The 22345-nt window shown below is 44.1% G+C and overlaps 1 protein-coding gene across 4 annotated transcripts in view; it reads right to left on the reverse strand.

The window, feature by feature from the left end:
• The window catches only part of PDE1C (phosphodiesterase 1C), a 579473-nt gene that overhangs the window by 352442 nt on the left and 204686 nt on the right, over positions 1 to 22345 (reverse strand). The window contains exons 1-2 of one of the 4 annotated variants that reach the window (XM_023186041.1): positions 2735 to 3186; positions 2026 to 2128 (exon numbers count right to left, since the gene is read on the reverse strand). The exons of 1 other annotated variant lie outside the window; for it this stretch is intronic. In XM_023186041.1, the coding sequence (XP_023041809.1) occupies positions 2026 to 2126 (101 nt within the window). In that variant the 5' untranslated portion in view covers positions 2127 to 2128; positions 2735 to 3186. Of the gene's footprint in view, positions 1 to 2025; positions 2349 to 2734; positions 3187 to 22345 lie in introns of those variants that run through there. 2 more of the 4 variants (XM_023186042.1, XM_023186043.1) reach the window with 2 other exon arrangements.

Raw genomic sequence — 22345 nt, forward strand, 5'->3', positions numbered from 1 at the left:
AGAAGAAGAAGAAGAAGAAGAAGAAGAAGAAGAAGAAGAAGAAGAAGGGGAAGGGGAAGAAGAGGAGGAGGAGGAGGAGGAAGTGGTAAGCATCACATACTGGTAAAAATATGTATAATAGTAACAAATAAGAGCATATTCTTTTCAAATTAGAAAATGAAGCTAAAGATCTTACGAGATTGCTGTTGGGCTGGGAAGGATAGGTAGAGGGATCCAAAAACACACATTTGGGGAAGAATCACCCCACACTTTCCATGTTCAAAAGCACTAGGTTCTGAGTAGATACAAGAGACTAGAAAATGAAAATGTGGCTACAGTGCACTGCAACACCTTGGGGAGAGAAGCCTAGCAGATATGAAACTGAGAAAGCTACAAGACAGAGTGTTGTAAGTGCTAATGCTTTTCCGTACAAGTTTCCGCCTCAGCATTGCTGATTTGACCAAACACTTGTCTCTAGCCCAAATGTCTCCATGGAGTCTATTTAAACTGAAAAGCAGCCCAAGAGAAGTTGTTCCTGGGTATGTGGATATGAATCCCTCTAGTAAGCATGGCAAGGAAACCAGCTCAACAACACTTTCGCATTATATACTTCGGGCCCAGACTTTGTGGACACAACAAACTTTCTGTGTGCAGCGCAATACAATTGGATGTAATGTTCACTGCATATAACATGAGATTACTATAAACACCACTCCAAGAGCTGCTGCGTTGCAGGCATCTAAACTGTCAGGAAAGCCTGCCAGCTAGAGACAAGGTTTCCAAATAAGTTTACAGCCTCCACTAGCGGTAGCTAGACAAGTCAAAAATCAAATTATTTGGCATGGTTTCCCATTGAAATCAATGGCAATGAAGCTCACTTGGACTATATATGGAATGGCTTTTATAAATTGCACCTGTCAATAAGGACCTCTTAAAGAAACACATACTACCTTAATGCTTCTCCTTAGAAACTTTGAATATCAAGCTAACTTAGATCAACACATTTTTTATTTGTCTTTTGTTTGTGTGTGTGCTTTCAAAAACAATAACAGCAGCAAAACAAACAAACTGGCAGGAAGCTGGTTTTCCCATCAGTGCCCTTGTTAGAAACAGAATGTCTAGAGAATATGCTTGGAGAAAAACCATATTTTCAAACCACACTAGATATCTGATGCCAAATGTCTGATGAAAGTAGTATCTGGTAATCATGGAAGGTGTCTTTGGGACTTGCCTAGTGACTGAGGAGCAAACTGTGAATGTACAGCTATCCCTCCAGCTTCTGACTGGAGTGACCAGCAATTCATTGATGATGAAATATTTTTTCAGGAAATACTACGTATTTTCAGGTCACCTCTCCTCAGTACCCCAAAACAGACAGAACCCAATGAAGTGAATGAAATTCAGAGATCTCCATCCATCAGGGCAACTAGAATTCTGGCCACTCTATTTCACTGTTCGAATATTGCAAGAAAACTCCAATATCGTTTCTGCCCCCCACTTTCTCTACAAGAACCTTTCTTTCTAGTAAGCATTTCTCCACCAAAAAGAACCCTAGGAAATATCAGAAGTTCGACTGGGCTAAGGAGAGGGAAAAGAGAAATGTAGCAGCCAGAATGCATGCTGAATTTTAACTGTTGGTAAGTTTTTGGACCACCTGCCCTAGTGTTTGCAAGCAGTTTGCAGAGAAAAACTCTTCTTTCAATTATAAGTCCCTGTCTGGGTCCCAACTTTTCTCCCTGGGCAAAAAGGATCAGAAACACCTCACTGAGTATTGGGCCACCATAACTAACTCATCAAAGGACATCTCTCCTTAACCCCCAAAAAGCATGACTTGGAACAGTAAGCCATTCTAAGACAGAAAGACAACTCTCTGTGTTGGAAGAAAAGTAGCAGTGACTGTAATTAACAGAGCAGCAGTTGTGGAACTTCTAGGGTTGTATTTAAAGGGCCATGCAGGAACGGGGTGAACAGTCGTGACTGCGGCTGTGTAGTAAAATAAGGATGAGAGAGGGAAACGGGGCAGGAGAAGTAAATAGGTGGACTTACAGCCCGCGGAGCCGAAGCCAGATTTTCTCGATCTGTTCCGGTTGCAGGTATTTCAGAGAGTTGCTCTCAAATTCTTCAATCTCCTTGGTTGGGGACTCCATAGCTGCAGGTAGGTGACCACTGGCGGTGAGGCTGAGAGAGTTTGGGCTGTCCCCTTCCCGTCTCCTCGCCCAGCCCGCGATGCCCAGCCAGGCGCGGCGCGCGTTTGCCCGGCACTTTATGGGCGCGCTCCCCGTTCTGCGCCCCCAGACTCAGACTTAGAGCGAAACCACGGTCCCAGGTGCGCCCCGGAGGCAGCTGCGGGAACCAGCCATGGTCCCGGGCTAATGCCCAGGGATAGGCATAGAGATACGGATTGGGATTTGGATAGGGATAGGGCTTCTGCTCTAAGAGAAAGCACCTCAGATCTATTCGTATTCTCCCCCTACCCCCAAACAAAGCCACAGAAGCGATCAGCGCCCGCGGCTAAAGGGTTTGGAGGAGAAAAGGAGGACTGGGTGGGGAGGAGAGAAAGTGAGGAGGAGGAGGAGGAAGAGGAAAAGGAAGAAAGTGAAGAAAGGGAGAGAAAAGCTGCGACTGAGCCAAGCGGGAGCCAAGCGGGCGGTGGGGCCTGACCCGGAGGCCGCGCACCCGGCTCCGCCCAGCACCCCGCGCCCGGCTCACTCCCTGACCGCGCTGCCTTCGCGCCCCTCTGTTTTCTCTCACTTACCAGCAGCTCTGCTGACAAGCGAGAAAACTGACAAGTGAGAAAAGTCGTCTGTCAGCGCCCGGGCTGGCGTCTGGGCTGTCACCGCGGGCGCGGAGGGAGGGGCACGCGGGCAACGCCGTCTGCCGGGCACACGCGCGGCTCCGACCCAGGCCGGGCACACCCGCCCCCGCAGGGCAGCCGCGGCCACCACCGACCTGCGGAGCTGCGTGGGCTCCCGGAACCCGCACCTCAACGAGAGCTGGGCTCCGCGCGCAAGTAGGAGGGAAGGGAAATCCGTATCCTCCCGGGGCACGCAGCAGCCGCGAGGCTCCGTGGAGGTTCTGCCTGGAGGTCCCCCACAGCCTCACTCTCGGACCCGCCACAGAACCAGGTCCATTCTGAAATATTAAAGCGACTGATGGGGACGAAGGGAACCACACACCACACTCAGAAAGTCTTGATGTTTTCTTGCTAAAGGGGCTTGCTCTCGCTCTCTCTCTGTCTCTCTCCCTCCCTCCCTCTCTCTCTCTCCCCGCAACCCCATCTCGTGCAGAAGCAAAGGACCAACAGTGAGGAGGTAAGGTGCTTCAGTTCAATGCCACACGCTACTCAAGAGGGTCCCTCCTGGGGCTGGCTGGGCGGCTGTGGATGGTGACAAAGTTTCAGCTCCACAAAGCTGCAACTCACTGTCAGGGTTCCCCTAGGTCATGCACCATGTTAGTAAAGTAGAATGCTCTGGAAGAACGGGACCAGGTATGAAGTTGGGAGTCAGGGAGGGAGGACGGAGGAAGAGAGGAACCAAAGACGGGGGAATCCATGCCCAAGATGATTGCAAGCGACATCACAGAAGGGTCCGTCAAACTTCCTTCTAGGTGAGGCCACCACCAGGTGCTATTTCAAACCTGGTTCTCAGGGTTCCTGAGATTCAGGGTGGGGCATGCCCTATACAGTATTTTTCCTCAATGACAGGTAATACTTCTTTCCATCACACTCTCAGAACTAATTTTCTATCCATTAAATGATCAGAAGTGAGGACTAGTTTTTCTTCACTGCTCAAGTTCCATTCACCTGACCTTAACAAAGGAAAAAAATGGTCTCTAAATCATAAATGCTCACCCACTTCGTAATTGGTATTCGTTTTCCAGAAATTAGAGGTGAGAGTGATGAGGATGCTTGGCTGGCCCCATGCATTCTAGCAGAGAAGGCAGTACCTCAAGGTAAGACAAAAGACTTGTTTGATGAAAAACGACTTACCCACTCACCTACCAGGTAAATCTGAAGTCGCCCCATTAAAGTCAGCCCTTTAAGGTTTATGGAGGCGCATACATTTTCACTGAGTTAAGGTATTATTACTAGGCAATGGTAACATTAAGCAATATTTTAACATGGAGTTCATCTATCTGAATAAAATCAATTACCCTTCCAGTGTCACCCAGCAGAGAAACAGTGCCCTGGGGAATAGAATGCCACAAGAGGAAATTTTTATAGTGACTTGTTTTGAGAATGGAAGACAGCAGCGTGGTCCCCAAATGGGGTATTTCCATTAGTGTGTGCACCTTGGGCAGCCTGCTGGCAGAATGTGGAAGTATAATAATGATAATAACAGCAAACAAGTATCGGAAACTTTCCATAGCCCAAGCATTGTTCCAAGTGTTCTACTCTCATGTAATACTCAAGACTACCCTAAGAGGTAGACACTATTATTATCATCCCCATTTTACAGTAAGAAAACTGAAGTGCCAGGAGGCTTCCTAGACCAACTAGAGAGAACTGAGCTAGAAAAGACCAGTTTGAGTTATAGCTGGTTACCTTATCCTACACAAATTCATCCCTCTCACAGAGTCCCATTTTCCACATCTATAAAGTGATACATTTAGGCAAAAATATTTTTGTGTTCTTTTCACCATTATGATTCATTGAGGTCATCTGAAGGGCCTTGGAAAAAGAAATTGCTGAAAAGAGAGAGGAATGATGCTGAAATTCACATTTTAACTATGTCATAGTTTCTCTAAGTACTGGCCTAGGATGAAAATATACAAAGGAATATTAAGGATGATACTTACCTTTCTGCTCCATACCACAGCTATGACATTTTCCTACTCTTAGTGGAATTTTGATTGTCAGAGTAAAGCAAATTTTGGAAGAAAAAGAAAAAAAAAATGGACTTTCGCTGTAATTAAGCAAATCAGAGAGAAAAGACCAAAAAAAAAATCTTTTAAAAAGTTTTTAAAGCTAGATTTTGTTTCATTTTAGAAAATTTCTTACAAAATTAATGTATATTAGAAAGTCAAGAAAAATATAACTTTGCTTTATTTATAGCCATAATAATCTTTAGAGCAGGAAGGAGCCCAAAAGACAACAGAGTTTGGAGGTTTTCACGTTTTTGAAGCAACAGAGTATTTTATTTTAAATAATATAAGGAACTCAAATGCATAACTCAGCTTTAAAAAATAGAGTGGCTCCAGTTGAATGGGGAAGGGAAGTAGTTAGTTCTCAGGTACAGAGTCAATCTCTGCCTCCTCTTTACCCCAGCCCTTAGTGCCCAGTGCTCCCACTTTGCAGATGAGAAAACTGAGGCCAAAGTACCACAAAACAACTAAGGATTCCTTGCTCCTAAACCACACTAGAAAACAACTTTGTCTTCTCTCTGCCAACAAAATATTACAATTTTTAGATGCACCATGTTACTATGTCACTCAGATTGTGTTCTCTCTTCATCTATCACAGCCAAAGTATCTTTGATAGTTGCAGCAACACCACAAGCCACAATTTCTACTGGCATTCTGCTCAGAGGCAAGCAAAAAGAAACAGATGCAAACAGACCTGGAAACAAAAGGTCTGAGAAAACACAAAGCCACTCACAACTTTGCTTTACAGGTTAATTTCCTTTGTTTCTTCCTAACCCATATTTTTCAGTAAGACTGTTTAGGAAACATTACATGGTCTAACATCACTAAATGCATATAGACATGCATACATACATACATATATATATGCACAGGCACATATACATGCATATATGCATGCATACACACATATAACCAACAATTTAAAGTACTCCTCCAAATACACACAGAGTAAGTCTATGGACTAGCCAACCTCTGCACTGTCAGAATTAAGTATCATAAAAGATTAGGAAGAAGGTGAACTACCTGTCCCAGAGTTCAAGGGGAGGCTAGATGTTACTCTGACAAAGGAATATGAATCAGGCTTTGAAGGCATGAGAATATCCCCTCTGGTCTCTTTCATTGCTAAGATTTCATGATTTAATAATAATCACAATAACTGCATCTACCACCCCTACCAGTTTTTGAGAACTATCTTGTGCCAAGCACCATGGCAGGCACATCACACATTGGTCCATTTCATCCCCAACAAAATACTTCAGCACAGTTTAATTATGCTCATTGACAAGTAAAGACAGAAAGGGCTCCCAATGGTCAGATAACTTCTGCAAAGACATACAGCTAATATATGGCACAGCAAGTTCCAAACCCAGACCAAAAGGCAAAGCTCATGTTCTTTTGCCTTTACTTTACCACCCCCATGCAGACACATAAAAACTCTAGTAAAGAGGTATATAATAGAGAAGGTAGGGAAAGGGGCAGGAGCATGGATGAGGGGGTCATTCATGCTGTGGGGAAATTAGGAAGGCTTCATAGTGAAGGTGACATTTGAACTGGATCTTGAAAGTAGGTGGAGTAGAAACTGTTTGCATGAAAGGTGGGTGGAGGCAGGTGATTCCAGAAAGAAGTCACTGCATGAAAAGAGCCACAGAAACATGATAAGGGGTAGGGTGTCCTGCAATCCACGAACAGTTTTGTGTGGTGTGTCTGTGAATGTGACTAGGAACAGAAAGAGAAAATGCTGGAAAGATAAGCCAGATTCTTGTTGTCATGGAAGAAGCTTGGGCTCTCTCCTATAGATGTCAGGGAGCCATGGGTGCATCTAAACAGTGAGAGGCATGGCCACATGTGGAGGGTACCTGCTGCCCTGAATATGCCAAGGGCATTGTGCACAAAAGTCAGCTCTCCAGGAACCTGCCATAGGAGCATGCAACAACTATGGTGCAAATGATAACCAGGGCTGCAGAAGAGAAATCCAGTGACCAACTGCAAACAAGCTCCTCCGCTTACAAACAAGGAAGAGTAGAAAAAGGAAAATAGGCAAAATCAGAAAAAGCAAAGCTGTTTTTCCTTCCAGCTACAAGATGATGACTACTTGCTTTGACCTCCATGAAGCCAGCCTGTGCCCTTGATCCATTTTTCACAACTTGGCAGTGGCATCATGAAGAGAGTCTGTTGAGGGGGAAATTCTGGAGACACATTTAGGACATTAGAAGTAGCACCGCCAGGCACAGCAGCCCCTCCTCCCCGCCCACACCAGATGTGAGGCAGCCCCCATAATGTTCTGTCAACAGAGGCTGTTCTCTCTAACTGGCTTCCTTTGTGGGGAAAGGGGCCTCTTTGGTGACAGTCACCCTGCTTCTCCCTCTGATGTCTTTTCTGTTTGATTTTAAAATTTGGGGCAGACTCTGTCTCAGGAACCACCTTCCCTAGAAAAAAGAGGTGAAAGAAAACGCAGAGGACTGGCTAAGCCCAGAGGTACCCTCACTCTAGCCCCCATCTGAAATGGGACTCTGAAGAGCCATAATCTCAACTACATGACCAAGTAGTGGCCCAGAGAGGTGAGAAGACAAAAAGATAGAAGAGACAGGGCAGCTGAGGGGCAGCCTGATGTTGCCTGCATGTGACCCACAGTTTCTATGCCTCTCTCTGCCAGGATCCTTTAGTTGTTCCCGCAGAAGAAGCTCATGGAATCCTCCCGATAGAGGTGGCACAAGCAAAGGAAAGGACTTGAAGTGGTACTGCCTCACCACACCACCTAGGACAAGATTCTTCTCTTATTTGGCCATGGTTGGGTTGGGCTCAGGGACCTCTGGATCCCTTTCCAATGCTCACATACCCTAATGTTCCATCAACAGAGGCATAGTTAGTCTGGCCTGGGCTAACCAAGCTTTTCACGGACCCAAAAAAGCTGCAGGAAAACCTGCGTCTGTGCCCCCAGGCCAGATTTGACTATAATAAACATAACCTAGATTGCCCAACCAGAACCATGGACACCATACCCATGGATAGAGTGATTGGTCTAGGGGGTGACATGTGACTGAAACAGATCCAGTCCTTATGGGAGATTTGATGTGGCCACTAGGAGAGAGATAGTCTATTTCTCTTTTCTTCGAGAAAACAAGCCATATGGCTTGAAGTTATCTTAGCCATGGGGTTACCTTTTCACCATGTAGAGAGAATGTACCAGACAAATGACATCAGGGCTGGGCGCAGTGGCTCATGCCTGTAATCCTAGCACTCTGAGAGGCTGAGGCGGCCAGATCACCTGAGGTCAGGAGTTCGAGACCAGCCTGGCCAAGATGGCAAAACCCCATCTCTATGAAAAAAATACAAAAATTAGCTGGGCATGGTGGCACACGCCTGTAATCCCAGCTGCTCAGAAGGCTGAGGCACAAAAATCGTTTGAACCTGGGAGGCGGAGGTTGCAGTGAGCAGAGATCACACCACTGCACTCCAGCCTGGGCAACAGAGTGAGACTTCATCGCGAAAAAAAAAAAGAAAAAAAATGACGTCAACACAGAAAAAGCTGAGATAAGAACTAGAGAGACAGAGTAAAAACAATGTGAGAGGATCCGCTGAGCCCTTTGATCCTGCTATGCCTGAAGCCAGAATGCCCACTGACTTTTAGGTTATATGAACCAAATAAATGTACCCCACCTATTTTTTTTAACTTAAACTAGTTTGAGTCAGATTTATGTTACTGACAACTAAAAGAATCCCAACTAATAATACAATTATTCCTTACAGGAATGTTGTAAGGAGAAAATAAATAAATAAATAAAAACCCAGGGCCGGGCACAGTGGCTCATGCCTGTAATCCCAACACTTTTGGAGGCCGAGGGAGATGGATTGCCTGAGGTCAGGAGTTCGAGGCAAGCCTGGCTAACATGGTGGTGTAACCTGATCTCTATTAAAAATACAAAAAATAGCCAGGCGTGGTGGCACATGCCTGTAGTGCCAGCTACTTGGGAGGCTGAGGCAGGAGAATCACTTGAACCTGGAAGGCAGAGGTTGCAGTGAGCCGAGATCGCACCACTGCACTCCAGCCTGGGTGAAAGAGCAAGAGTCTATCTCAAACAAACAAACAAACAAACAAACAAAAAACCACATATGGCCAGTGCCTTGTACATTGGAGGTTCTCATAAAATAATTCCTCCTCCATCTCATCCATCCGGCAGGACACAAAAGGATGGAAACTGGAACACTATAAAGGGATCTAGGGGTGGGCACAGCACTCAAGGTAAATAGAAAAAGCCTGTATTATCTTGATAAATAGATATACCAATAATTTTCTTTCAGTTACATTTTGATAATGACCTATCAAATCATTGCTATGTTACATACATTAACCCCTCAGAACAAACCTGAAGTGAATGAAACACTTTATTTATTTATTTATTTATTTATTTTTATATTATTATTATTATTATTATTATTATTATTATTATTATTATTATTATTATTTTAAGACGGTGTTTCGCTCTTGTTGCCCAGCCTGGAATGCAGTGATGGCATCTCAGCTCACTGCAACCTCTCCATCCCGGGTTCAAGCAATTCTCTGCCTCAGCCTCCTGAGGGCTGGGATTACAGGTGCCCACCACCACACCCGGCTAATTTTTGTATTTTTAGTAGAGACGGGGTTTCACCATCTTGGCTGGGCTGGTCTTTAACTCCTGACCTCATGATCCACCCACCTCAGCCTCCCAAAGTGCTGGGATTACAGGCGCACTTTATTATTATTATTACCTCCAGTTTAGAAATGAGGTGGCGAAGGTCCGAGAAGTCTGCCGGCTTCCCTCGGGCTGGTCTGCTCTCCTCCTGCTAGTGGCAGGGCAGCAAGACAGTGCAGGCCTCCTGACTTCTGGCTCCGTGGCCATTCTGCCTCTCAGAACACACTGCCACCCCAGCAGAATTAACTTGGCTGTACTAATGAAATTGAAATTTTTGTTCATGTAAAACTGCTGATGCTACAAATCAGCCAAATTCTGACCCAAATGTACGTAAATCCGCGGGTTGTTCTTCCTATCGCTGTAAAGCAAATTTGAATAAGGAAAAACCTCAGAACTGAAAGGGATCTTTATCCAAGCTCCTAATTCTTCAGATAAGGAACAAGCAGCTCAACCACATGAAGTCACCACACAAGTTAGCGGCAGAGCTTGGACCAGAAGCAATGTCCCCGAACTCCCAGCCCAGTCCTCCACTGTCTCTAAACTTTCTTCTGTGGGATCAAGAATGGCCCCCACTTCCAACTGAGGACTGGTCCAATGGTTTGCTCAGTTAAGAAGAAATGTCCACTAAAAAGCATAGGCTGTTGGTAAACGTTTCTTGAAGGAAGGGGGTCTCTTGGAGAACTGGTAGAAGTAGAGAAGAAAGGCTCCAGGAAAGTGGAAAGGTCCACAGCAGCCTAGATAATAACAAAGAACCTAATGTGATGGGTGTAAGAGGGTCAAGAAAGGGACACTGGGCAACGGCTGTATCTGCAGACTGAAGGGGCCTGGACTACCACATTAAAGCTTAGGCCTGGCCGGGCATGGTAGCTCACACCTATAATCCTGGAACCTTGAGAGGCCGAGGCAGGAGGATCTCATGGGACTAGGAGTTGGAGACCAGCCTGGGCAACATGGGAAGACCCTGTCTCTATAAAAAATTTTTAAAACTTAGGCAGGTGTGGTGGTACACACCTGTGGCCCTGGCTACTAGGGAGGCTAAGGTGGGAGGATTGCTTGAGCCCAGGGGTCAAGGCTGCAATGAACCACGATCACAGAATTGCACTCCAGCCTGGGCAACAGAGCAAGACTCTCTCTCTCAAAAAACAAAAACAAAACAAAACAAAACAAAAAAATGCACAGGCTTTATACTCTTGCCAATAGGGAAACATTAAAATCTGTTGAGCAGGTGTGTAGGAGATGCAAAGTGGAAGTTTGATTTGCAAAGAAGGATTTAAAAACAGGATTTTCGAAGGTTGTTTTTGAAAGGCCACCAAAGGTGAAGATTTACAGATTCTTATCTCTGTATCTGGAGGGAAATGATCTCACAAACAAATAAATGCTGGAACCTTTTAAATTCATTCATTCATTTAACAAATATTGGCTGAGTGCCTACTATGTGCTGCACACTCTGTGATACTAGGTATGCAACGGTCAATTAGAATACTCCAGTTTTGCACCATGGATCTTCAATCTAATTGGGAAAACAGATACTAAACAGATTATAAAACAACAGATACATCATTGTAAAGGTAAAGGGTGCTGAAAAGAAAAACAGGGTGCAGTGCAGAGAACAGAAGGGATAGGATTTATTTACAAATAGAGTGGCATTTCAGCTATATTGCTGTGTAACAAACTATCCTCAAAATTTAGTGGCTTTTTAAAACAACCAATTTTTCTCTCTCATGATCCTGTGGGTTGGCCAGGTAGTTCTTCTGTTGGTCTTGTTTGAGGTCTGCCGTGCAGCTGTAGCCAGATGGCAACCTGGGTTAGAATATCCAATATGGTTTCACTCACATGTCTGGTGCTTTGGCAGTGACAGCTGGAAGGCTGGGACCTCTCTCTTTCTCCACATGGTTTCTCCCCATGGTCTCACCATGTAGCTAGATTAGGCTCCCATACATGGCAGCTACATTGCAAGTGCAAGTGTGCCAAGAGTAGGGAGGCAGAAACAGCCAGTCCTCTTATGGGCTAGGCCTAGGATTGGCACGACATCACTTCTGCTGCACTGGGTTGGTTAAAGCAATCACAGGGCTAGCCCTGATTCAACAGAAGAAATAAACCCCACCTCTTGATGCAGGGTGTGGGGAGGGAATAACACAGATATTTGTAGCCATCTTTAATATACCCAAGTGGTCACGGATGGCCTCCATGAGCAGGTGACGTTTGATCTAAGACCTGAAGGAAAAGGAGACAGCCAGGTAACAGGCTACCTGTTAAGAGTAGGAGGAAAATATTTCTGACAAGAAGGAACAACATGTGCAAAGATTATTAAGCAGGGAGAAGCTTAAGGAGTTAAAGGGCTTAGAAGGAGATAAGTCATGGCAGGAGCAATGTGGCAAGGGGAGAGTGGCCTGTGATGAGGTCAGGAGGCAGGCAGGTGGGGACAAGGGAAGAATCTTGGGGACAGATTTAGGGACCTGTCTTCTAGAGGGCAGAGATCACAAAGGTCTTGTTCACTGTCCCCTGTCCCCCTGACCTTCCCTCCAACCCCCTATGCCTGACACACCAATTGACCAATGACCAATTGGGCTTCTCAGACAAGTACTGTGAAACTTATTTCATTTATGGCACAAGGTTAGTGATTCCTAGCAATACATTATACTCAAAGAGCAAACCTCAGCCATGGACACAAACTTGAGTGTTCTACTAGACCTGAAGATGTGGGGCTACTCAGGGAAAGGCAAAAAGCAGTGACCAGAGTTACCTTTCAGTGCGTAAAGGGTTAATTTTCAATTATCTGATTAGCTGCACCTTTCAGTTATCTGGCAGAGAATTACTGTTCCTTGCACCCTCCAGATAAGTGAAATGTTACTTTTCATGTGACTCAGCACACAGGGGGAAATGAGGGATGATATTAACTACTCCTGACAGTGTTTCCAAAATTGTCCTTGGGGACATCTAAATGGTCCATGCTAGTCCCTGTGATTCTCAGAAGTGAAAGGATTTTAATACTCAGGAGAATAAAAGAATATAAAAGAATAACATATCTATGAATGCCTTCCACCCACATGCTTTTAACAGATTCACGCTAATAAAAAAGACCCTGAAGGCACTGTGACTCAACCCATAATCCTTCACTCGTAGACTGACAGACCCATCAGAAGTTGACACATGCATATATTTCTACGCCTGAGATATAAACTGGCTTCTATGAGCAGGGAGTGGGACTTGATTTATGGAGAGGCATGGAAACTTATGGACACAATTTAAAAGTAATTAACATGGAAAGCCAATCTTAGCAAAAGACTCTCAAACTGCTTATGTGCTGCCAGTACCGCCATGGAAACAGGTGGACTCTCACACGTAGAGCTATGTGGCTTCCCTGCTGCCTTAGCTAAATGTAAATGGAGAAATGAAAATTATTCTCCTCAATGGGATTTAGGAAGCACTTGGGAATTTTAATGAAGCATTGAAAGGAAAGAGTGCTGAGTCCTTGAAAATAGCTCCCAACAAGTCAATTATGACCCTGTTAGAAACCATTCTCCCTTCACTGCGGGCAAAGCCAACAGAGCCTTCTGAATCAATGAGTCTTTTTTTAAGAAACATTTCCTTTAATACTCCCCCCCCCCAACCTAGGCATAAAGAGCATGTGTGAAAATCAGTCCCACTCTCACCCATTCATATAACACAGCAGAAGTATCCACTGCATCCTGCACTGAAATCAGACTTATTTGCTGTGGAATTTCCTACTGATAATTGGATATTTCCTATACTCCTATTCTACACAGAATTCAACCTATCAGAATCCAATCATTCTGCCAGATCAACGCTCAGCAATTCCTAAGGATGCTGCTGTCACCTAGGACTTTTGGCCACTTTTTCCTCTTCATTTATTGCCAGATTCATCATCTCAAACAGTGTGCTGGAATTAGTTGGTAAGAGAGGAAATTTTAATGCACGATCTTTTCAAAACCCCCCTGCCTTCCATAGTGAAATCCAACTTGGTTAAGGATTTATTGATAGAGGGCTGGTCATTGACTGCTGGTGACCTCGGGAGATTTATTTAATAACCATGGCTTCTAGAAGTGACATTCACATCAAAATGAAAATGTGTTTATGTCAAAATATTGGCAGGAAAACTTACATCATTCAATTTTATTATAAATTTGAATAGCATTTCAGTGATAGCCTACCTTCCACCATTACTGTCTCGCACTGGAAACCACCACTAATAAATGCATCATCATAAATCACTTAAAACATAAAGAAAAAAAGGAAGAAAAAAAAACTTTAAAAAGCTGCAGAACATTTCAAGGCAAAAAGACTTCTGAAAATGTAGTGATTGGACATTTTTTTAATACCAGTTAAGCAGGTGTTTAAATTTAGGAGCTTATCAGAGTTTGCTCTTCAAAACTACATTTGAAGACATGATTCTGGGCATCTTGGCAACAGCCTCACACCGCATCCTTTTGTGCTGCCTGAAATATAGATCTGCTGGCTGAGCCCACCTCTCTTGGCAACCGCAAGCATTTGAGGCCGGGCTTTTCTAATCTGCCTAGTCCGCCAAGGTGGCCAGAGCCCTGCAGCGGCGAGGAGGCCTCATTTTTCCCAGCTGCTGCTAAGCACGGCACTAAATCAATATCCCATCAGACGGCGCTTTGCTGGCAACAATTGCAATTAATAGCGCTCCCAAGGCTGTGTGACGTCGCTGGGTTTTGCAAAGCAGAGGAAAATCCCTCTATGCACCAGCGGTTCTGACCTCACTCCAGTGAGCTACTCGCCTGTCTTTAATCACCCGTGAAATGGTGCAGGAAAAAAGCAGTGCGGAGGAGAGGCTGCAAGGAAATAACCCACAGGGATGACCAGATGTGAGGGAAGGAACATTTTGGAGCAGGATGGCATTCTAACTTGCCTCCAAGGGACACAAGAGAGAATACGCTTCTTGCTCTCAGCAGACAAGGATTGTGCAATGCAGCTGAAGAAAACGACCAGCATCAACAATGCACTGGGACCCATGGCTGACATATTTTTCAGCTATCTGAGTAATTGAACAGTTGCCAAAATATAGCTCTCAAAGGTCATGTGTGGACAGAGCCATCACTGATACTGAAAGGCAGGTTTAACCCTGGATGGTATCCAGAGGGCATATCCCAAAGTCTCTTCTTTCCCCAAACATAAATACTGCTACCAACACATGCAGTAGTAGTAATAGAAGTATAGTACTATTTATTTTTGGTATGTTGTATGTACTATATTTTTTTTTACAAGCATGATATCCTAGAAATTCCTCACACAGAAGCTTTAAGTAACTCGATCAAGGTCATATAGTAAGTAGTAGAAGTGGATTTGAACTAAAGCCTGTCATTGACCTACAGAATCCTGGGGCCTCTCAGAAGTAGGTATTTTGGTGTGAGTTGAGAGGCTAGCTCTGTGTCTGGTCAATGAATAGCCCTCTGACTCAAAGCCCTCTGACAATGGTATTATGACTTTGCAATTACCAACCACATCAAGCTATCTTTAAGCAGCTTTAAAGATTTGAGAATGAGGAGACAAAGCAGAGAGGAAAACACTAGTCTAAGGCTACAAGTGCAGACAGTGTCAATGCTGAAATAAAAAGGAACCTGCAGTTCTCATGATAGGAACTGCTTCAATCATTCATTTGAGAGTCTGCACAGCCATGCTATAATGGTTCCCAAGACCTCAGGGAGTGCATACTGCACAGCTTTCACAGGGAGGCGATGCTCTCTTCACAAAAGTTTCCAATGACAAGAAAATGTCCAAGCATGCTGAGCAATGTGTGGAATCTTGGAAGCAGAGTCAAGGACCCCAAGATAAGAAACCTACAAATAACGTATCTAGAAAACTCTCTATCACCACAATCCATTTTCTTGTTTTTGCCTCAACAGCATTTTTCCTTCTCTCCACAAGGAGTCAAGAGACCACAGTAAAAATGTTTCTTGCCTGCTTCACTAAGGCAGGACAAAATAGTTTCTTGGTATCATTTTCTTGTCTTTTAAACTTATCCTATTCCTTTTAATCTAGTTTTTATTTCTTGCATCTAGCAAGAGATGCAAGAAATCAAACGAAAATGTTTTCCTGATACAATGTATGAAAATGAAAACAGGGGAGCTTGGATTAAATACTACACAGCTGAAAATAATGCATGGAGCTAAGTGAGCCAGCAGCCTTATTGCTAATAACACAAATAAAAATAATAGCAAAATAACAACACTCCTACATTTATCTCCCTTCGGGACCATCCTTTTCACAGGCTTCCCAAATCAGAGCACAGAATTATGCTGAGTGCCTGAAGGGCTCTGCCCTCTGTGATCTGAGATCACCCTAGATTAATGAGGCATTCCTGACACCTGTGCTTACATTTCTTACACTGCCTTCAGCCATCTCAGGGGTGGTTTTATCTACATGGGAGCAAGTCTCTAAATTCCAGCAGTACCAGGGACTCAGAAGGCAATGACCTTGACATGCATGGGCTTTCTTCTCACCACCCAGGAAGCAGGGGACTCAGCACCAATATCAGTCAAAAACCATCCTACATTCTGGAATTAATCATCATTTCAGAGTTTCCACTTCAAATTGTTGTTTAGGAAAACCCAGATAGCAGACCAGTAATGGGGGTTGGGAAAGGAAATCCCATGGTTTGGATCAAGGATGGATAAAGGGCACCCTTTAAAGGTGTCCTTAGATGGATGTATCAAGGACACCCTTTAAGAATCTGATAAATGTTACAAATTTTGTCTCTACCTATTTAAACAAAATAGGTTATACCATATTTTGTATATATTTTTAGGAGGCTCTTGGACCCTCCTGGAGCCCACCCAAAAGCTGCCTTCCCCCAAAATTCTGCTGCAGTTCAATGACGTGCAAGCCAGCGCACATGTGTGCATGTGGTGTCTGTTTTAACCTAGTTTGCTCTTTTTAGCATTACAAGAAAATGGTATAAACTAAAAAGGGGAGATAACTAACAGAGATATATTCAAGTTCTTCAGAAAGGGAACTATTTAATGAGCACCGAAAATATTCCTTGTTTTCTACCAGGCATGTTATATGTGTTCTTGCATTACATCGTCTTTACAACTGCATAACAGCAAGGACTGTGCCTTTCATATTCACCTCTCTATCTCCAATGCCTTTCATAGCAATAGTGCTTATTGAATACTCCTTGAATGAATTATTAGTATTTTGTAGAAGAGGAAACTGAGCCTCTGGAAAGTTAAGTAATTTACACAAATCAGACAGGGAATAAATGGGAGAAGTGGAATTTGAACTCAGGTCTTTCTGTGCAACTTTCCCCTCTGCTTCAATGAACTTTAGATGCAATCTTCTCTGAGACTAAATAAAACACATGAACATAATACATAACCAAATTATATGCTACACTGGCAACCAGAGCTGTGGAAAAAAATACAAAGTAAGGTCAGGGACTGGGAGTATATGAAGCAGGAAGGACACGTTGCAATATTGATCAGGGTGGTCAGAGTCAGCCTCATCAAGAAGGTGAGATGGGAGCAAAGCCTCAAAGGAGGTGAGCAGAAGAGTAAGTCAGGGAGGGGCAACAGCTGGCTTATTAGAGGCTGGCATAGGAACCAGCCTCAAATGCAGAAGTATGGCTGGTGGATCAAGAAACAAGGTGGCTAATGTAGCCAGAGTTGGAAGAGCCAGTGGAGAGTAATAAGAAATGAGGCTGGAGAGAAAACGGGCGCTAAGCAAAATCCATTACCTCTCCAGTCATTGCAAAGGCATGGGTTTTTACTCAGAGTGAAATGAGGACTCATTGCAAGACTTGGAGCAGAGCAGGGACATGATGTGACTTCTGTTTACAAAAACCACTGTGGCTGCTGGGTTGAGAATAGACCATGATACGGGCAAGGGCAGGAGGGGAAAGTCCAGGTAAGAGGCTATACATCTAGTTCCCAGGCAAAAGATAGTGGTGGCTCAGTCAGGGGGTAACCATGGAAACAGAGAGAAGTATATTCTGGATATGTGAGAGAAGAGTGGACTTACTGATGACTCTAAGATTTTTGGCCCAAGGAACAAAACCAACATATGTTCAGGCTCATCCCTATGTTCTAAAAGGGCAGAAGCCTGAGGGCTGATTCCCAAGGCTCCAAGGCCAACCTGAGAGAAAGAATAGGATGTTTTGCAGTTTCCAAAGATGTTTCCTTTTGTTCATGAGAGAGACAGATACTCACTCTGTATAGCCCATGAGAAAAGAGGAAGGAAAGAGTTCCTTAAAGAGCATGATTTTCACTGGATTTGAGTTTTGTAAGTAAAGTGTGTGCTTTGAAATGTTCCCTCCCTTCATGTCGGAGGCTACATAATCTTCTCTCCTGCGCTGCTGGATGCTGGCTTACTTGGACCTAGCCCTGCTGGTCACTAAACCCTGGGGCCTCAAACAGCTTTCTAAAGTTAGGAGCTCTGGGCAGATACTGACTTCCCAGTGACCCAAATCTGACAACAAGGATGAGAGACCAGGGCTCCTCTCTCCTGTCCCCCGACCTCTGCATAAAAAACACAGGCATCTCTGGCTAGCCTAGGCTGCCAGGCACATGTTAAGCCATCAGCTCTGGACACAATCAAGAGTGAATCTGGAGGGCCCTTTCAGATCCCACTGCTTAGCCAGGAAGATAGTCTATGGGAGGTTAAAGCAGAAATTACCAAAGGTTTTACACAGGATAAGTCTCCCACTTACTTGCTTTCAGGGCTTGCCTTTTAAAATACTAAAATGGAAAAGCCAAGATGGTATAAAAACTATAGTTTTGTAAGGAAAAAATGTATTACACATCCACTGTGTGCAAGGCACTATGTTGAATATTCTTACCAGCATTGTCTTTCTGAATCTACACAACATGTAGATTGTGAATTCAGCATTACTACTTTTTTTTTCTAAGGAAAGTTTAGAAAGGCCAAGCAATTGGCCCAAAGTGATCCACTAGTCAGTAAAGATGTCTAACTTCAAAGTACAGCTTTCAACACAACTATCTCTAAGGTGACAGACTGTCCTGTCTGCTGGGGACTAAGAGGGTTCATGGGATTTTCAGGTTTAAATGCAAGAAAGTCTCTGGCAAACCAGAACAAGAGGATCACTCTATCTGTATCATTATACTAAAGTATGCATATAGAAAGTGCAGTCATTTCAAGAATACTTAGAAGGGTATGTGGAATAACTGCCTAGAGGGTTTACCTTTCAGAAGAGCAAGCTCTTCCCCACCTAGTTAATGGCCAGTCTTCTGTAGTCACAAGAGTGGAGTTCTTGGTGAGAATTTACTGCAGAGCATTAATCCCCATTTTCCCAAACATTCAACCCCACACCAGGATCACCTCCTCCAGCTGACTCTCAAAGCACGCTTGCCATTTGTGTTTCCAAAATCTCATTCCCTTTTGCATCTGTTTGCTGCAAAATGTCAACTGCATCTCCTGCTTTGGTCATTATAATTTATACTGCTGACTCATTTACCCAAGGACTCTGGCCCAGTATCTTGTTGCAGGAATATCAATGAATTCAGTGGCTTGGGATAAGATTCAACTGCTTAGAAATGTGGTGTTACTTCTCTGGAGCCTGGGTTGCACCATTTGCTGGCCCTGCTCATACATTCCTCCCACAAACATTTATGCCAACATTGGGCCAAGCCTGGGGCTGTTATCTTTACATGACTTTGTCAACTGGCAAAGAACCCTGTCTTCAAGGAGTCTCATTGACATGGTTCAAAGAAACTAATTGCCAAAAAATAAGCCAAAACAGTTGAAGTGTTGCCCTGGACCCTGTGGCTTTGAGAAGCTAACCCAGCTGTGCCAGGGGCCAGAACCCCTTGCTGAAAGCTGCTGTGTGCTTTGGAACAGTGCTGGCAGGGAGAGCTCTGCACCAGATGGGCCCTCTCTGCACTTTTCTCCACAGGCCAGGAGCACAGGAAGGCACAATCTCTGGATCACCTCTTAATCTCAGGGATAATACCCAAAAGGGAGAGAAGGTTAAATAAGTCACTCTGACCCAGGAATAGTTGGTAAAGGGCTACTCCTTCTCCAGCAGGAATGTGTGAGCCACTCTGCCTATCACTGTCTTACTCATGCAAGTGTCCCCCATGGCATAGGTGTGCTGGTAGATGTCTAACAGTTGGCTCTCAAGATTGGAAGTGGGGAAGAAACTCTTATTTGTAGCATTTACTGATACCTGTGGCCCACCATAGCCAATTCCAAGCTACCGATATGATAGCACTGAATACAGAGTAGGGAAGAGATGCCATAAAAAGTAGGGAAAAGATGCTATCCTCTCCAGAGCTGCCTCCAGCCCACCTCCTCTCAAAAACCCACACCAAGGACTCAACCCCTTATCTTTAGTCACACTCTCTTCCAATTATTGAGTGAGGGAGGAGGGAAATTTTGTGCTTGTAAGAACACGAGGAAGCACATGATATTTTGCTTGACTGTAGCAGAGGGCATGTGGATTTTTACTACTTTAAGTACTTTCTCCCTTAACTGCTAAACAAGTTCACATGTATGATTTCAGAGCAACTTGACAAACTGCTGTGAAAGAGAAGCAGCAGTTATTTGTTAAACAGATAAGCAAACAGCTTCAGAGTGGCTAAGAGAGTGCCAACCAAACAACTAAATCTGAGCCCAAGCTCTATCATTATTTATTTATTCATTAGTGCAAGGACCCCCCTCCTCTCCCTAAGGAAGAGTCCAGCGGTCCAGTTAGCAGTGAGTGTGATGATGGGCTCCCGGCTTTAAGGCTTTCGGTGGCTTCCTATTACTCATAGGATGAAGTCCCAAATATACAGCATGGCACAAAGGCGGTCTTTACCTTGACCCCCACCTTCTCTCCAGCTCCATCTCTTGTTCTGCCCATCTCCTCACCAGCCCTGCAAACTCGTCTAACCTCCAACCATACTGCTTGGAATTCCTTTAGCTCCTTCACAGCTCTGGCCTCTAGCTATACCTTCCTCTTCCCCACTATTTGGAACACTCCTCCTTGTGACCTCTCCCAGCCCCTGCTAAGATCTGCATATCTTTCCACTAATTTATGGTCCTTATTTCTATAGAAAGCAGTGTGCCCCTCTAGACTATAAATCAACTCCTTGAAAGTCAAGGTCAGACTCAATGTGTCCTCCAGAACATAAAGGAAATTTGTAATAAATGCTTGCTGAATCATTCTATTTCATCACAAAAAATCAGGCTTGCTTCTCAAAAAGAATGTTCCATGCTCAGCTTGCCTGAAGACTGAAAATCTTGGGAAAGAAACCAGATATCCCATCAGTGGAATTTCTGATGAGGGGCAGACCCTTATCAGAGGGAAAAACAGCGTGAAGTTAGACCACAATCAGGTTGTGTGCCCATGACAGACAGATCCAGTACCCTTGCAGGGCCGGACACGGAATCCTACCTTCATCCTCAGTCCCTTCTTTCCAGACAATGGCATTCGAGATGTGTCACGCTTAGCAGGCTTCCTTGCTAAAACTGGTTCACCCTTTACTACTGTCTCAGTTGCAGCTGCAGAAGTATATGGGTTGGCCAGAATCATACCAACCCTGACCTAGGCCAAGGGAATGCCAAGAGGGACACAAAGTTCTTATTGTATTTCTCCAGCCCACTTTGGACCTCAAATACATGTGTGGCTTTTCTTCATCCTTTTGATATACCAAATATGCTGCTTCTAGCATGGGAAATCTTCATCAGTTTAGTTTACAGAATTAGAAAGCTGCTGCTGGGGGTGCTTCTCTGTTTCCTGAACATGAGAAACAGGGTGACTCACACATCGACTATCCTTATGTGATGTGAATATACCATCCAGGCCTTCACCCCAAACTAGACCTAAATGAACCAGTCTGTAAGTAGACTGCCTGCAGAATAGGCAGTCTACCTACAATATGATGTGAGGTCCCCCATTCCTGGCTCCTTTCCAGTCTCAACAGGTGCCAAGTCCCAACACTGACCCCATGCTTAGGCCAATATTTCCCATAATATTATGTTGCATATAATTAGTCACTGGCATCACAAACATGGTCTTTGCTCAAATAAGTTATAGAAATGCGGGGTTACAAAATATTAAGAGGGTACCTTTGCTACATGACATCTGAGAGCTTTAACTTACTACAGCATATTATGAACCTCCAAAATAGGGTACAGTAGGCAGTGTTTCCAAGATTTCATGAACCATGGAAAACCCTACTCAGCCCTGACTTTGGTGGATCATCTTGAAGCATTGATGTGCTCCCAATATAACCTTGGGAACTGCGCTCTACCTTCATGCTCATTCAGTCACTAAGCAGGCTGTGCATTTCAACCAAAGCCGGGGAGAGGAAGTACTAGTGGGTTTTGGAAAATGTTTCTTAAAGCCCACGTCAGAGGGTGAAGTCAGACAACAGAATGCTAAACAGAAAATCTTAAAGTATCTCCAAAACAAACTTTTTAAATCTTTAGTTGTAGGGCCATAAGGTGCATAAAATGTTGTTAAGAGAACAAACTGTTCATTTCCCCTGACATCTTGTCAATCTTACCATGGTGGAAAGACTATAGGATTAGGAATTAGGTATACCTGGCTTCAAATCTTGGCTCTGCTCCTCTTCACCAGGTCTAAATCAGCCTTGTGAGGCTGTATTAAGAATTAAATGAACAGTACTACATAATAATAAGCAATTAAAACATGTCTTAAAATTATTATGTTTCTGTGACATGGAAAACATCCCACTATGTCTTCTGCACATAACCTATGCTCTGTTTATATAGAAGCAATTGTCCTATTGCAAGCTCTGGTGTATGTCCTGGTCCAGGACAAATTTGTATTAGTCAAGGTTCTCCAGAGAAACAGAACCAGTAGGAGATAGGTAGGTAGGTAGATA

Source organism: Piliocolobus tephrosceles, chromosome 8 (assembly GCF_002776525.5).
Source record: "Piliocolobus tephrosceles isolate RC106 chromosome 8, ASM277652v3, whole genome shotgun sequence".
NCBI classification, from domain to species: domain Eukaryota; kingdom Metazoa; phylum Chordata; class Mammalia; order Primates; family Cercopithecidae; genus Piliocolobus; species Piliocolobus tephrosceles.